General features: G+C 50.3%; 1 protein-coding gene across 2 annotated transcripts in view; it reads right to left on the reverse strand.

The window, feature by feature from the left end:
• COP1 (COP1 E3 ubiquitin ligase) overlaps positions 1–15639 on the reverse strand; it is a 689508-nt gene that overhangs the window by 431185 nt on the left and 242684 nt on the right. For both annotated transcript variants that reach the window (XM_085601600.1, XM_085601601.1), the window contains exon 11: positions 14817–14952. In XM_085601600.1, the coding sequence (XP_085457726.1) occupies positions 14817–14952 (136 nt within the window). The remainder of the gene's footprint in view (positions 1–14816; positions 14953–15639) is intronic.

Below are 15639 nucleotides of genomic sequence, written 5' to 3' on the forward strand. Positions count from 1 at the left end.
CTGTTTAGGACTAGCCTCGCCTGCCCCACGAACTACAGATCTAATTGCACCCCGATCTACAGTGATGTCATTAACCAATGGAGGTTTCATAATGTAAAACAGTGCATTTCCCGCTTGTTAATTTAACTTGTATTTATTTTTCATTTAAGGTGTGATTTATTTTACATGCATTTACCTTAAGACAAAAGCCCAATGCACAAGTTACTACTTGTGTAACGATATATCTGTAAGAGACATTAGTTAGTGATAGATTCCTTACCTTAGAATATCCCCAGGCGTCAGACTGTATCCGGAAAGTCTTTTCGTAGCAGTACCCCTGCGCGTAAGTAGGTGGTGTTGTGCGGCTCCGCGTCCGTCACATGCGCCGAGATGACGCACAGAGACTACTTAGGTGCCACCCATGCGCGCTGACGTCAGTTCTGTACACGACTTTCCGTGCCAGGAACGCAGAGCCATGCAAGAAACTGACCACTGGTGCCATGAAACTAGGGCCCTGAAAGGGGATGACCTTAACCCTAGAAATCGGTTCGTAGAACGGGGAGGATGGGTGGGGCGGTAAGGAATCTATCACTAACTAATGTCTCTTACAGATATATCATTACACAAGTAGTAACTTGTGCATCTGAAAGAGACACGTTAGTGATAGATTCCTTACCTTAGAATAGATACCTCAGCAATACCAACCCCGGTGGTGGGTCTGCGAATAGATTACACCAGAAAGTCACAGAGAACAGAACGGCCAAAGAAGCCATCTCTCCGGACCTGACTGTTAAGGCGGTAATGCTTGGTAAATGTGTGCAGCGAGGCCCACGTAGCTGCCTGACAAATGTCCTACAAGGGGACGCCGCGTCCCAAGGCAGTAGTGGCTGCCGTTGCCCTGGTAGAATGGGCACGCAGCCCTAGAGGAGGCTCCTTCTTAGCCAACGAGTAACAGGACTTGATGCAGAGAACGACCCACCGAGAGATGGTCCGCTTATGCACAGCCCGAACTCTTTTAACGCCCACGTAGCCAACAAAGAGCTGGTCATCCACCCGGAAATGTCGTGTGCGCTTCAGGTAGAACAGGAGCGCACGTTTTGGGTCCAGACGGTGGAGCCTCTCTTCCTCTTTTGAAGGATGCGGAGGCGGAAAGAAGGTGGGCAAAGTGATGGTCTGCCTGATATGGAAGGGTGTGACAACCTTTGGCAAGAAAGAAGGACGGGTCCTTAAAACCACCTTGTACGGATGAATAGAAAGGAAAGGAGGTTTGGAAGAAAAAGCCTGGAGCTCACTCACTCTTCTGGCAGAGGTGATAGCTACCAGGAAAGCCGACGCAAAGGACACTTATGAAGGGGCTCGAAGGGAGCGCACATCAGATATGTCAAGACAAGGTTTAAGTCCCATTGAGGCATTATGAACGGCACGGGAGGAAACGTGTGCGTAATGCTTTTGAGGAAACAGTTAACAACCGGGGACTTAAAAAGAGAAGGCTGATCTGGAAGCTGTAAAAAGGCGGAGATGGCTGAAAGATAACCTTTGTTAGTGCCCAGAGCAGAGCCTTGCTGGGCCAAAGAAAGAAGGAACAGAAGGACTTCAGAAAGAGGGGCAAAAAGGGGATCCACAGCCTTAGCTGTGCACCATGCCACAAACTTGTTCCACCTGCAGGCGTATACCATTTTAGTGGAGGGACGCCTGGCTGCCAGAATTACATCACAGACTTCGGGAGGAAGATCGAAAGCTGTCAACTGTCGCCGCTCAATCTCCACGCATGGAGGTGGAGGCTGGACAGGTTCAGGTGGAGGACCGTCCCCTTCTGCTGCGACAGAAGAGCCTTCCGAAGAGGCAGTCGGATCGGGGGATTGATCGTCATGCTGAGTAGCTCGGGATACCAGTACCTTCGTGCCCAATCCAGAGCCACAAGAATGACTTGGGCCCGGTCGGCGCCGAATCTTCTTCAGCACTCTGGGCAGAAGTGGTATAGGCGGAAAGGCGTACAACACACCGCAACTCCACTTGCGACGAAAAGCGTCACCTAGCGAGTGCTGCCTTGGAAATTCCAACGTGCAGAACTGATGACATTGCACGTTCTCTTTGGTGTCGAATAGATCTAACCAAGGCTCTCCACACTGCTGAAAGAGACCTTGCGCATCGTCCGAGTTCAGACGCCATTCGTGATCCATCAAGCACCGGCGGCTGAGTTTGTCCGCCCTGGCGTTCAGAGAACCTGCCAGTTGTTGAACCACTAAGGTTATGCCTTGATGTTCCAGCCATGTCCAGAGGCGCAGAGCCTCCTGACATAGGGTCCAGGACCCCACCCCGCCCTGTTTGTTGCAATACCACATGGCGGTAGTGTTGTCCGTGAACACCTGCACCACACTTCCCCGGACAGAGGGAAGGAATGCCTTCAGTGCAAGCCGGATCCCCCGAAGCTCCAACAGGTTGATATGGAGCCGGGACTCCGCCCGAGACCAGAGTCCTCTGATCTCCGCCTCTCCCAGGTGGCCTCCCCATCCCAGGAGGGACACATTCGTCACCACTGTGTGCTCCGGTTGGGGAAGGGAGAGGGATCTGCCATTGACCCAATCGCGATTCACAAGCCACCACTGCAACTGTCGTGTAGTGCCCTCCGAGATCTGGACATGATCGGACAGGTTGCCCTGATGCTGAGCCCACTGGAACTTCAGGTCCCACTGCAGAGCCCGCATATGCCATCTGGCATGCAGCACTAGCAGGAGGCCATCAGGCCCAGGAGCCAGAGGATCATCCTGACTGAAACCCAGGATAGAGGCTGAAAGATCGAAATCATAGCCTGAATATCCCGGACTCGCTGCTCGGGAGGATAAACCCAAAACAGCGTTGAATCCAGAACAGCTCCGATGAATGGGAGCTTCTGAGAGGGACCCAGGTGCGACTTCGGCACGTTGATGGAGAACCCCAGCAAATGCAGGAGATCGGCCGTAGTCTGAAGGTGGTCGACGACTGCCTGGGGCGAGCCCGACTTCAACAACCAGTCGTCGAGGTAAGGGAAGACTGACACCCTCGACCTGCGCAGGTGAGCTGCGACCACCGCCATCACCTTTGTGAACACCCGAGGGGCACTGGTATGGCCGAAGGGGAGCACTGCAAACTGAAAATGCTCCTGGCCTAGCGTGAACCACAGGTAATGCCGATGTGCCGGCAGGACAGGGATGTGAAAATATGCGTCCTGCAAGTCCAACGCTACCATCCAGTCTCCAGGGTCGAGGGCAGCCAGGACCTGAGCCATAGTCAGCATTTTGAATTTCTCTTTCTGGAAGAAGCGATTGTCGTTCCAGAGGTCCAAGATGGGGCGCAGGCCCCCCTTGTCCTTTTTGGGGACCAGAAAGTAGTGGGAATAACAACCACTCCCTACCTCTGGCCCAGGAACGCACTCAATAGCCCCCTTGGCCAAGAGGGCCGTGACTTCCTGCTGGAGAAGTACCAAGTGATCCCCCGACATGTGGTGGCACTGAGGCGGCATGGCTGGAGAGGAGGACTGAAAGGGAAGGGAGTAACCCCTGCAGATGATCTGCAACACCCACTTGTCCGATGTGATATCGCGCCAGTGTGGGAGGTGGTGGAGGATCCTGCCACCCACAGGCGTGGGGTGCTCCACAAAGCTCGTATTGGAGGTAGAAGCAGCGGGGCGGAGGTGGACTGACCCCCACGCTGATTCCCAGACCCGCCCCTGCGGAAGCCGCGTCCACGGCCGCAATGAGGCTGGTTCTGCACAGGCTTGCGGAAGGAACGTGCCTGAGCGCCTCTGCCGTGGCCACGAAAGGAACGAAAACCAGGAGTGGCCGAGCTCTTTGCAAAAAGACCCAAGGACTTGGCAGTGACTCGTGACTCCTTAAAACGCTCCAGTGCACTGTCGGCCTTATCGCCAAACAGGCGAGTGCCATCAAAGGGCATGTCTATGAGCGAGCTCTGGACGTCGGGCGAGAACCCAGTAGATCGCAACCAGGCGTGGCGATACAGAGCCACAGTCGTAGAAATCGCCCTGCCTAACGAGTCAGCGGTGTCCAAACCACACCGAATGGCGAACTTAGCCGCATCCTTACCCTCAGCAACCGCCTGGGAAAGTACAGCATGGACCTCCTCAGGACACTGAGGCAACACCTGAGCAACCGTATACCACACCGCGTGGGAATAGCAGCCCAATAAGCAGGCGGTGTTCACCGACCGAAGCCCTCAGCTAGCTGAAGATAAAAACCGCATACCAAACTCTTCTAGATTCTTAGAGTCCTTATCCGGCGGAGCCGTGGGAAAGGCACTCTGTGACGTCGAGGCTTGGATGACCAGACTCTCAGGCGTGGGATGAGAGGTCAGAAACGCAGGGTCACCAGGCACCGGGCGGTGACGCCTGGCGACATTCTTATCCACATGGGCCCCCGTGGCCGCCCTCGACTAAGTGTCCAACAGGACGTTGGTGAGGGCATCGTTGAAGGCAAGTAGGGGCTCCGATGAAGTAGACGCCGTCTGGAGCACCTCAGTGAGGAGATTAGTTTTGAGGGCCACCGTAGGAAGATCGAGGTTGAGGACCTCAGCAGCCCGACGGAGCACCGTCGTGTAGGAAGCACCCTCCTCCATAGTAGGCGGGGTAGAAGCAAACCCAGGGTCAGAAGAGACACCGAAGTCGCCGGCGTCCTCCAAGTCGTCCACCCAGTCCTACTCGGAGTCACACTGACGGGCAAGAGGGTCCTCGGACCCCTCCCAGTCATCCTCCACCTCCGTTACAGGAGGAACCGGCCGCGGCGGCAGAGCCGGAGAAGGAACATATGGCGTCGGAAACGGCGCTGTGAACGGAGCCGGCCGGGGCCGTCTCCCAATGCGGAACCAGGGCAAGGGCGGAACGAACGGCACCCACTGCGGCACCGGAGGCGGAGCCGAGGGCGGCGCTGGGGCCGAAGCCGGCAGCGCCGGACCTCGTGGGGCTGGAGCCAATGGCGCAGGATCCTCTGGTGCCGAAGCTGGATCCGCCGGCGGCACCGGCAGCCCAACAGGATCTGGACACGGGACCGCGGGGCCCGAAGGCGGGAGCCTGAGGCCTAAAAAGGCAGTCCATGGTGGCAAGAAACTCTTGCACCTGTTCGGGAGTCGCCGACGGACCCGGGTAAGGCGGGTAGGCCGCGGGACTCCCAGGCTCCGAAGGAGCCGCAGGGGCAGAACCCCTGTCCCCCTCGTCCGCATCCGAGGACCAACGGTGGACGCCGGAGAACGAACACGCTTCTTCGACTTCTTTTTATGTCGACGCTTACCGGAATCCGAGGGCAAAGACTTGGAGCCCGAGGAGCGACGACTGCGAGCGATACCGGGAACGGTCCCTGGACCTGGAACGGCGCTGGGACGAGTGTCGGACCTCCAGCAGCTTCCGGCGCCACTCTCTCAAGGCCTTCGGGCCATCGCCCGACAGTCCCGGCAGGACCGGGAGTCATGGTCAGTCTCCAGGCAGTAGAGGCAAACATCGTGGGGGTCCGACACCGACATATTGCGACGGCAGGCCCCACAAGAGTAGTCAAAAAGTGACTAAGGTACGTGCTCTAACCGGATCTGCGCTTGCTGGCGCGGAAAAAGAAAGAACTGACGTCAGCGCGCATGGGTGGCGCCTAAGTTGTCTCCGTGACATCATCTCGGCGCATACGACGCCAGTGACGGACGCGGAGCTAGAAAACGCCACCTACTGACGCGCAGGGGTACTGCTACGAAAAGACTTTCCGGATCCAGTCTGACGCCTGGGGATATTCTAAGGTAAGGAATCTATCATTAACGTGTCTATTTCAGATATAATATTTACAGAATAGTTTGTTCTTTTAGCCACGTCTGTGGCCCCGACCCCGTTGCACTCAGGATTCCAACACTTCTTTTAATACACTTCTACCACTGTCTAGCAGGTTCACCAAGCGACGGGGGGTCATTACTACCATTGTCACCTACTGTGAGAAACATGAGGATGTGTTTAACCACTGCCCTTGTGCACTTAGCAATCCACCGTGTTGCGTTTTGTCTGCAATGAAAATCAATAAATATATAATTCTAAAAGAAGCAAACATTAATCAGAATACACTAGATTACAGAATCCCAGTCCGAAACTAAACGGTAGCGACGCGGCTCGTATAGAGCGATCCTGCCATCTAGTGGTCACGAGCACCAACAGCCATAAACCACGGCCTCAGGCTTAAGATGAAATAATTACCACAGACATCCAACACGTGTACCCGCAAACGAACAGACGCTCGAAATCAGTTTATTTAGCGCATCACGAAGGCATTTGACAAAGACAACATACTAAAATGAAAAAAACTAAAACATTTTAAATTGCACCTGCAAACATGGGCTATGTTCGTACTGGCTGTGCAGAAGAGCATCGTGTACTACAAGCAAAGTGCTACATGACATAAGCATGCCCCCCTTATGTAGCATTATACCAAAGTGCGTTTGCACTGCTCGCGAGTCCTGTGTAAAACCATCTTTCCTCCGTTTTCTCTGTCAGAGATGCACCCACAACACTCAGGAGTGCATATGACCTAGAGTGGTTACATCCATTACATACGTCTGAGATCCCCTTTCAAGCTGCTCTGTTCTCGGCCCTGCTTGCCTTGCTGAAAGAGCACAGGCTTGCCTTTGCCGAGCAGTTAAAAACTACAAGTTGGGTAGCAGGAGGATACAATGAAGAAGGTTGGATCTTACAGGTTGTTTACGAGGCACTTTGAACCACAGTACTGCCATATGACGATGCAAGCAAGTTTTATGGTTGAGCACTTAAATGGTACTCAATCTATCGCTCTTGGAAGGATGAACAGTTGAGCTGGTTTTAGCTAGTACTCACAAACGTGACGCACGTTAGCGAATCTCAGCAGCAAGCGCCTAACACACTGAGCCATCTTGTGGGCTGGTTTGTAATTTAGACACATTTAAGCGGTAGTCCGACTCAGACGAATTTCCCTTTATTCCCTCGTTAATCAATGGCACCCCCAGAGTGCATTACCTGTCCGATTTTAGGAATACTTTGAGGCTGTCAATTCCTCCAGTCCACAACTACTGCCTCAAAAGACATATTCTGAATCAGTCTCACAGAGACAGTCTGAACGCAACCTTCCCTTGAGCTCTAATGCACCAGTGAAACTCTTTAATTCACTGGACGCTAAAGTGAGTGAATTTAGGGAAACTCTCTTGGGTCTGATTTTTCTGGAGGTCAAAGGGGTAGGCGGTGGCTATGAGAGTGAGCCTTGGCGCACCCTATACCCATTCTACCCTGGCGAAGACGAGTGCCTCTCAGCCTTAAGTAAGCTTTACAGAGGAGGAGAAACCAAGCTTGGAACTCGACACGGCTCGCTTTAGAGGAGCAGCGGCAGTCGCCCTACAGAGCGCCATTTAATTACCCAGTGGGTATATGCGTGACGAGGAAGTGTGCAATGGCGGAGGTGTGAGCACCCAAAAGGCAGACATGTTAACCAGGGTTCTCAATACGGGGGTCATGTGGTTAAAAGATGGGTACTACATACATGCTGTACAAACCTGACAACGCTGCATTTAAGGCCTTAAAGCGGAAGGAAGTGCCGCCATTTTGCCGGTAACTAAACCATACAAGATTGGCTACTCTCTATGCTTAGGTAGTCATGACCACTGACCGTTTCCAATGGCTTCCCATCCAAGTTCAATGACATTCTGGTTCTCATTTGCCCGAGTGTAATGACCTGGTTTGATTTTATGATCATCCAAAACCTGGCTATGTATCCTTCCGGACGTTCGTCCAGGTACAAGGTATCACTGGAGCGCAATTAAGGGCGGCACATTAAGTGATGGGGTAGGCGGAGGTTCAAAGTGGACATCCATGGCAGGCCCCCAGGCTGACCCCCATGGCAGGCCCCCAGACTCATCCCGAGGCACTCAGACTGATCCCGTGGCAGGCACTCAGACTGATCCCGTGGCAGGCACCCAGGTTGATCCCGTGGCAGGCCCCCAGGCTGATCCCGTGGCAGGCACCCAGGCTGATCCCGTGGCAGGCCCCCAGGCTGATCTCGTGGCAGGCCCCCAGGCTGATCCCGAGGCACCCAGACTGATCCCGTGGCTGGCACCCAGACTGATCCCGTGGCAGGCCCCCAGGCTGATCCCGCGGCAGGCACCCAGACTGATCCCGTGGCAGACACCCAGGCTGATCTCGCGGCAGGCCTCCAGGCTGATCCCGCGGCAGGCCTCCAGGCTGATCCCGCGGCAGGCCTCCAGGCTGATCCCGAGGCACCCAGACTGATCCCGCAGCAGGCACCCAGATTGATCCCACAGCAGGCACCCAGGCTGATCCCAGAGCCGTCACCAAGGCTGATCTCGCAGCAGGCACCCAGGCTGATCCTGGAGCAGGCACCCAGGATGATCCTGGAGCAGGCACCCAGGCTGATCCTGGAGCAGGCACCCAGGCTGATCCTGGAGCAGGCACCAAGGCTGATCCTGGAGCAGGCACCAAGGCTGATCCTGGAGCAGGCACCAAGGCTGATCCCACGGCAGGCACCAAGGCTGATCCCACGGCAGGCACCAAGGCTGATCCCACGGCAGGCACCAAGGCTGATCCCGCGGCAGGCACCCAGGCTGATCCTGGAGCAGGCACCTAGGCTGAACCTGGAGCAGGCACCTAGGCTGAACCTGGAACAGGCACCCAGGCTGAACCTGCGGCACCCAGGCTGAACTTGCAGCACCCAGGCCGATCCCGCGGTACACAGGCTGATCCCGCGGCACCCAGGCTGATCCCGCGGCACCCAGGCTGATCCCGCGGCACCCAGGCTGATCACGAGGCACACAGACTGATCCTGGAGCAGGCACCCAGGCTGATCCAGCCAAGGGAAAAAAGGCGGTTTTGTCCCATTAGCAAGGTTCTTTCACCACTAGGAAGGTTTGAAGCACCAGGTATGGAAGATATGTCCCCACATGTGGCAGCGCACCCCCACAACAACAAAAAACTTGAAGGGTTATCTTTGAGCTCGCCTGCTTATCTTTCAAGAGGGGTGTCTGATTCTCATGTCAATCAGCTTATTTTCTCTAGCCCTGTTCCTAATTCTCAGGTGCTGTAAATTAACAGGTTAGATCAGGCTTCTCCAACGAGTAGCTCGTGAGCTACTGGTAGCGCTCCAGCTTCCTACGAGATGCTCTCCTGTGTGCAGCTCGGCCTGCTGAATTAGATGCTTTTGCTTGGTTGAATCCATATATGCTTCCCATAATTGAATAGCATGCTTTATCAGAACTAATAACCTGATGTTTGGAGAAAATTGTTGGCTTTCGAAAATATTGTTCAATCTGTAATCTGAATGATAAATCAAAAGACACTGGGGAGATTTATTACTAGTATTACTACCTTGGTTGAAGAGGCTTTGTAGTCATGTCTGTTATGCATTAACCATGTAGAGTTTTTCAAATTGATAAAGCCTTTTCACATTACTGCAGGTAACCCTGGGCACTGAGACGATCGCTGCTGGTAATCTTGCATGATGTGGCCACTAATGCAGTCCTGTCGGATGCGGTCACTACTGCAACACCACTATTAGAAGTAGCCAGTCAAATCCGGTTTACTCACTTTTTAGACACCGTAGGCCCGAATTCTTAGTACTGCTGCTACCCTACAAGATTCAATGAAGGAGCCCCCACACCTCAGTCATGAAGAGTTGCATAGCTGTAACCATGGATTTGCAGTCTGGAGCGATCATAGACATATGCTTGGAAACGTCTGCCATCTAGTGGTTGGTGGGAAAAGTGCATCTGGCTTAATTTTGACAATTGGAATTGAGAGCCCGTGTGTCTGTAACAAGGCCAGACACGCGCTCCACAATGCCCCAGGGGCTGTGCCGTCTTGAGAGTGTATTTACATCGTGTGACGCCATGAATATTGGAAACAAACGCATTTTTCATGCTCCTGGAGCATGTAGGGTACGTCGTCAGTGAGTCTACAAGGACTTAAAAGTATAAAAATTTACTAAACTACACACAGTACAAACTCCTATTCATGTCCGGCTCGCATCACCTTCGTTTCCGGTGTTATGTCTCTCAGTACAGTAATGCCTGGTAAGTGAGGAACGAAAAGGGTGAAACACATTGTTGGCTATTAAACCAGTGGACAGGCAGTATTTTTGATTTCCTAAACCCCCCTGGATCCATCTCTGAAACAGATGGCCAACTGTGGACATCCAGAGAACAGACTTGTTTCTACTCTAGTTTGTGGACCTTTGAAGAAGTTAATGCTTTGATAAACATGAATGGATGAACCTTACCAGTATGAATCTAGATACAAGCGCAGCAATATCAGATCTCTGTGTATCTGAAAGATTGGATGGTCTATTGCGACTGATTCCAATTCACTCATCCATGGATACGAAGCCATTCATCACCAACAAAGCCCACATGATCTGCTCCCACTCACTGTCTTGTCATAACACGAAGCACTTCTACTTCAGTGGATGGCCGTGTATAATGGTTGGCCTCCCAGATCTTTCAATACTGGCTTGCATCTGTAAGGCTGACTGAGGCACCAATTGTCACGGAGCCTCATTAAGAGGCCCCTTTTTAATTCAGATGAGGTAGTACATGGAAATAAAAGGAGGGCCTCCAAATCCCACACTAGGGCCCCATGGGCAGTGCTCCTAACTACTCGACCTCAGATTGATATGGTAACGGTGCCCACTGTCACAGGGCAGTTGGTGGTTAACACACATTTTCTCTTGCTCGGCAACACCCTCCTCCATTATTTGTACTAACTACTTGCTGTGCCCGTCAAATTGACCGGCGCGATAATACTGGATTTCTGTATCTTGAACTTATTTATGAGAGAAATAGTTCGAAAAGTCTATGCAAATGGTTTAAACCAACTTAAGCCAAAGCATTCCGCAGTGATCTCTTTAGCAGATGCATACCCACATGCATAGGTTTACATTTTGTCCGTTATTTAAAATAAACTCATATTTGATGACCCCCAGTTTGAAAAGATTTGTAAAGTGTCTAGGTCTAGTTCCTCATCATGTACTTCAGTAATGTTGCAATTTGACGAGTTTGCCACATATTATTCCACTAGTGGGACATGTGCTACCAGATAACCCTTTGGTGCTGTGCATGCTGCTATTGTGTGCGTAATTCTTGCAACAGGTACATTTAGCATATTCCTTAACCCCATTTCAGACTGTGAAGCACTCTAATTTGTATTGATATTGACTAGAGAGTTCTTGTCTGAGAACGACTTCAGGAACACAGCCATTACCCTTATCTCCATCTATGCAGAAGTGACCTTCTGCCACAATCTATGCACCTTGTGCAGTTAGCCTTTACATCTGTGCCCCAAACTTCTTTGGGCGTGCCTCTGCTTTGGTGGTCACTTGAAGCAGCGGATCGCTGAATGACCTCGTGAGAGATTACGCCTGATCCACCATTCGACGGAACTCCTCAACATACGTAGAACCACTGCTAGATCTTCCCAATTCCTAACAACCTGTACCCCTCTGAAAGTGTAATCCAAGGAGGAATTGGTTGTCCCTCCTTAGCAGACTTCTCATGGTCAATGCTGCCGTAGAGCATGCCATCTGCTCTCCAACAAAGCCATCAAGCTTTCCTCTAATAAAAATACAATTGTCAAATGGCATATGTAGCCATGAAGCTGTAATGCTGGGTAACTGCCAGGTACCATAAGTAAGGCGCGGCATCTTAACACCCGTTATGTTGTGATTCCTCTAACGCAGGTTTCTTCATGGTCCAGAAAACGCCTTTAGTAATATGTGCCACACTCTGTAGTTTCTCAGGCTTTCCAAATTACCTTGACGACGATCCTGTAGAAGATCTTTTATCTTTATCCCTCTTGCTCGTCTTCCACTTTTAAAGACAGCGAACATGTGCCCAATATCTGCTGTCGATGCTTGGCCTAAACTCAAAAATCTCTTTTCCACTTCACTGTGAAACTTTTCTGCTGCTTTTTGCAGCATGCTCAAAATACGTCATCCTATTCGCAAGTGGAAGAATAGGATTTGGAGCGGTCCCATTTCTTCTAGAGATTCTGCCCTGTGAGCTCTTCAGTTCTTGCATGATAGTCTACAGAAAAACCCAGCTTTTTATCCTTGAACACTGCATGGAGATATTTGTAACTGTATGACACATTGGTGATTCCAAGGGGCTTTTTCTGCTCAGACCCCAATGCCCCTACGTGCCAGCAAAATTGACTCGAATTATAAAGTCTCTTTAAAACAAACTATTACCTTCCCTGGTATAAAAGTAATCAGTGCCTCTGTGGCTGATATCGAAGAAGTAGTATTTTCCTTCAGAAGTATTTCAGGGCCCAAAGGTTTTTCTGAACAGAAGATCGAGAAACCACGTGCTCGAGTTTGAGGACTGGGAATTTGGCCTTGGGAAACCTTTGTGCAGGCGGGCAACTTATTGCTCTCATTTGATTTTGTAGCCGTATTGCAAAACAATGATGCTAAAATAATTTTGGTGCTGAAAATTATCAAGACTTTTGGTCTGCTGCCTGCACCGACAACACATTAGGTTTTAAACGTTCAATCAATTAATCAATCACGGGTTGGTAAAGCGCGCTACTCACCGGTGAGGGTCTCAAGGCGCTGGGCATTGTTCTATTTCCTTTCAAAGCAGAAAACGTCTATGGAATACAGTCTGTCCATCAGCATCTACAAGCTTTGTGCTCTATGTCTGGTGTTGGCCTACTCTTGGTGTCTACATCTACGCTTAGGAGAGCTTTTGTTCTGCAGATGGTGAACTCCACGTAAAACTAGGACTAGCAGTTTGAGACCATGCAGCTTGGAATCAAAAAATGGATCCTCTTCAAAGCCCATAAACTCTTTAACAAAGAATTTGGCTTCAGCCGCCACTAATGCGCTGCCAAGCTCGGGACCTCGATTAAACAACATGGAGTAAAGCGCCCAAAGTCCCTGTGTCAGGTTCAGCTGTCTTTGTCTGGTTTTTCTATAAGCAGAAGAACCCAGACACACAACAGTGTCCAAGTAGCTAAAGGTTACACATTTCTAAGGTATCTGTCAATAAGAACCATTGATGACCCCAGAAAAAGAAAACTGGGAGCATGCCATGCGCCAGGGAAAGTTGAAATTGTCAAAGCTATCAATATACAAAAATAATAAACATTCAAATCCACCTGCGATTGTTGTTGACACCCGAAAAAACATCGAGAACCGGAGGGAAAACAGCATATCTGCTATGGTTTGTACTGAAAGTCCTCTGCACGCTTCCTCAAAAGCCCAGTGGCAATAAAAGCAATCCAAAGCAGACCCTGACACATGGGACATGGAAAAAAGGTTGAGGAGCCATTTTTTGTATCCGAGGAAGATCAAAGAAAGAATGAGCATACGAAATGAACCCTCCCAAGAAAGGTTACAGCCTCAAATCTGATTGTTTCAGCGGACAATCATCAATGTACATGCCTCGTGTCAAAGAAGACACCCCATTGTCCGCCACCACCCCAAACAGCACCCTGAGCCTGCGGAGCTGGAGTGCGGCCTGATCTCCCCATTGCCCAAGGACACCCAACCCACAGATGTGCATTCAAGGAGTTCAGCATGTCTTTGCTTAAGTGCTAAACAGGATGTTCTGACTCTTTCTGGGCAGAGCAGACACCACACCGCTGCTGTGTCAGCAGCTTTGTGATCTATCTCCACAGATTCATGTCCCCAGTATCCCTTGCAAACCTAAAGAAGAGCCTGATCGCCGGCATCATTTGTGCTGAACGCAACTTAACGTGAGGCTTAACAGATAACATTTTACTACGCTATTAAATCTTTTAATTTGCATAAACGTGCCACATTTTAACAGATTTATAATACTGCATCCACATTACATTTACTGCAAAGCTCTGGATTTTTCCCTCCTCCCCTCATCCATTCCTGCTCACTCTTGTTACCTCCCTGAGAGTTTGCCGAAGGAGGCGGCATTGAGTGTGTTTGCAGTAGTGTCTGATCCAAGCAGAGTATCTTACCAGGATTTTCAGTAGACTTAGAGTTACCTTAGTCCTTGGAGACGGGAAGACGCCCCTCAACAACCATACAGCAGAAGCATGCAAAGCATGTCCATCTATGGGGAGGCATGCTGTGGGGATCAAGAGTGGAAATGTCGCATACATAGAGCCTGGAACCAGGAGTTTGTACCTCCCATGGCACTGGCATGTGAGCAGGGAACCAACTCCTCACCTGAGAGTCTGGTGGCTAAAAGTATCAGCACAGGGATTCAGGGCCTTTCACTTAAAGATCTGAATATCTGAAAGGATTGGCGAAGGGTTAGAGTTTCACGCATGGAGGACTGGAGGTTTCAAAGGGCTGGGTGGGGCCAAGGTTATGGGCAAAGTCTACAGAGCTTTTCACTTCCGGGTCCAGATGGTCCAGTCAGGCCACCATTACTAATCAAGCTCCAGCCATACTATTAGAATCTGTAGATGGGGTGGTGCTCTGGAAGCTATGCAAGACCCCCAACACCCCACTTCATAAAATGGTCCTATTTACATTCATGCACCTGACTTCTAGCAAAGCACTTCATATTTACAAAAGATGCACAATAAAAAGGATAAAACAAGTAGTAAACTACTAAGGAGAAAGCAGGGGTAAAACCCGGAGATCACGCAGAGCCTATGAGTGAACAGTGACAAAGAATGTGAAGAACAGATTCGTTTGCAAGCCTATCTTCTGTCAAAATCAAGAGTAGCAGGTTGGATAGGAAAGCTTTGTGAAAGTAGCATTTTCCCATTATATACCATATTAAAAACAGCAGCAAACCATAGTGTCTTCCATCTCTCACAACTCCCTCACATGGTCAGTGCCAGTCTGTCTGCTCCACCTTACCTGGATACAATGCTTGAGCCGTTGTAGAGGTCACTAGCATACGATAAAGTGGCCAAGGGCCGGACTGAGTTGTAACGTGTAAACTTGGACAGGCACTCCTGGAATTCATCCAGCTGGTTCCCCGTTCTGCTGTCATCTATTAGAGAGAAACTGGCATTAGAATATCACAGGAGACACTGATCACTAGTGGGCAAAGGGGGACATGGGCTACAGCAGGAGGAATCACACAAAAGTGCATACCATGAATATGTTCATGTTTGGGGTTCATAGTGGACTTAGGATGTGTAGCAAAGCCAATCTAGCCTTTCTGACACACACCAGCCTACTAAGTGAGAAGAGAATGCACTTTAAAACGCTCTGTGTGACTAATAAGCATGTCAACTCCATATAAAATTGCAGTTTTTATTTACTCATTTTTTTTCTTTCTCTGAGATCATTATTTTACAGAACCAACTTTGCAGCACCCAAGTGAAAAACGTAGCCCCTAAAAACTATGGAGCCATATACTTCTTATTGCATTTTTTTACAGATCCCCAGCACTCGTCCGAACAATAACTTTTAAATCAGAAAAAGTACAGAAATAAGCACAGAGTATCTTGAACATAAGTAATGTTTCTTGTTCTTTATTTCCTGTGTGTCTCAAGGCTGAAAGATCTCTTAGGACAGTGGCAGCCGACACGTGTTTCGTCACATCAGGGTAATATCCCGCGACTTTTTCAAGGCTCTGTCTTTTTAATAAAGGCTTATAGATCGTGGTTTTAATTCCGTCCCACGGGGGATTACAATACTGTACTCGGTTTCAGAGACATAGACTGTCCGTGTT

This window comes from Triturus cristatus, chromosome 4_2 (assembly GCF_964204655.1).
Source record: "Triturus cristatus chromosome 4_2, aTriCri1.1, whole genome shotgun sequence".
Taxonomy (NCBI): Eukaryota; Metazoa; Chordata; class Amphibia; order Caudata; family Salamandridae; genus Triturus; species Triturus cristatus.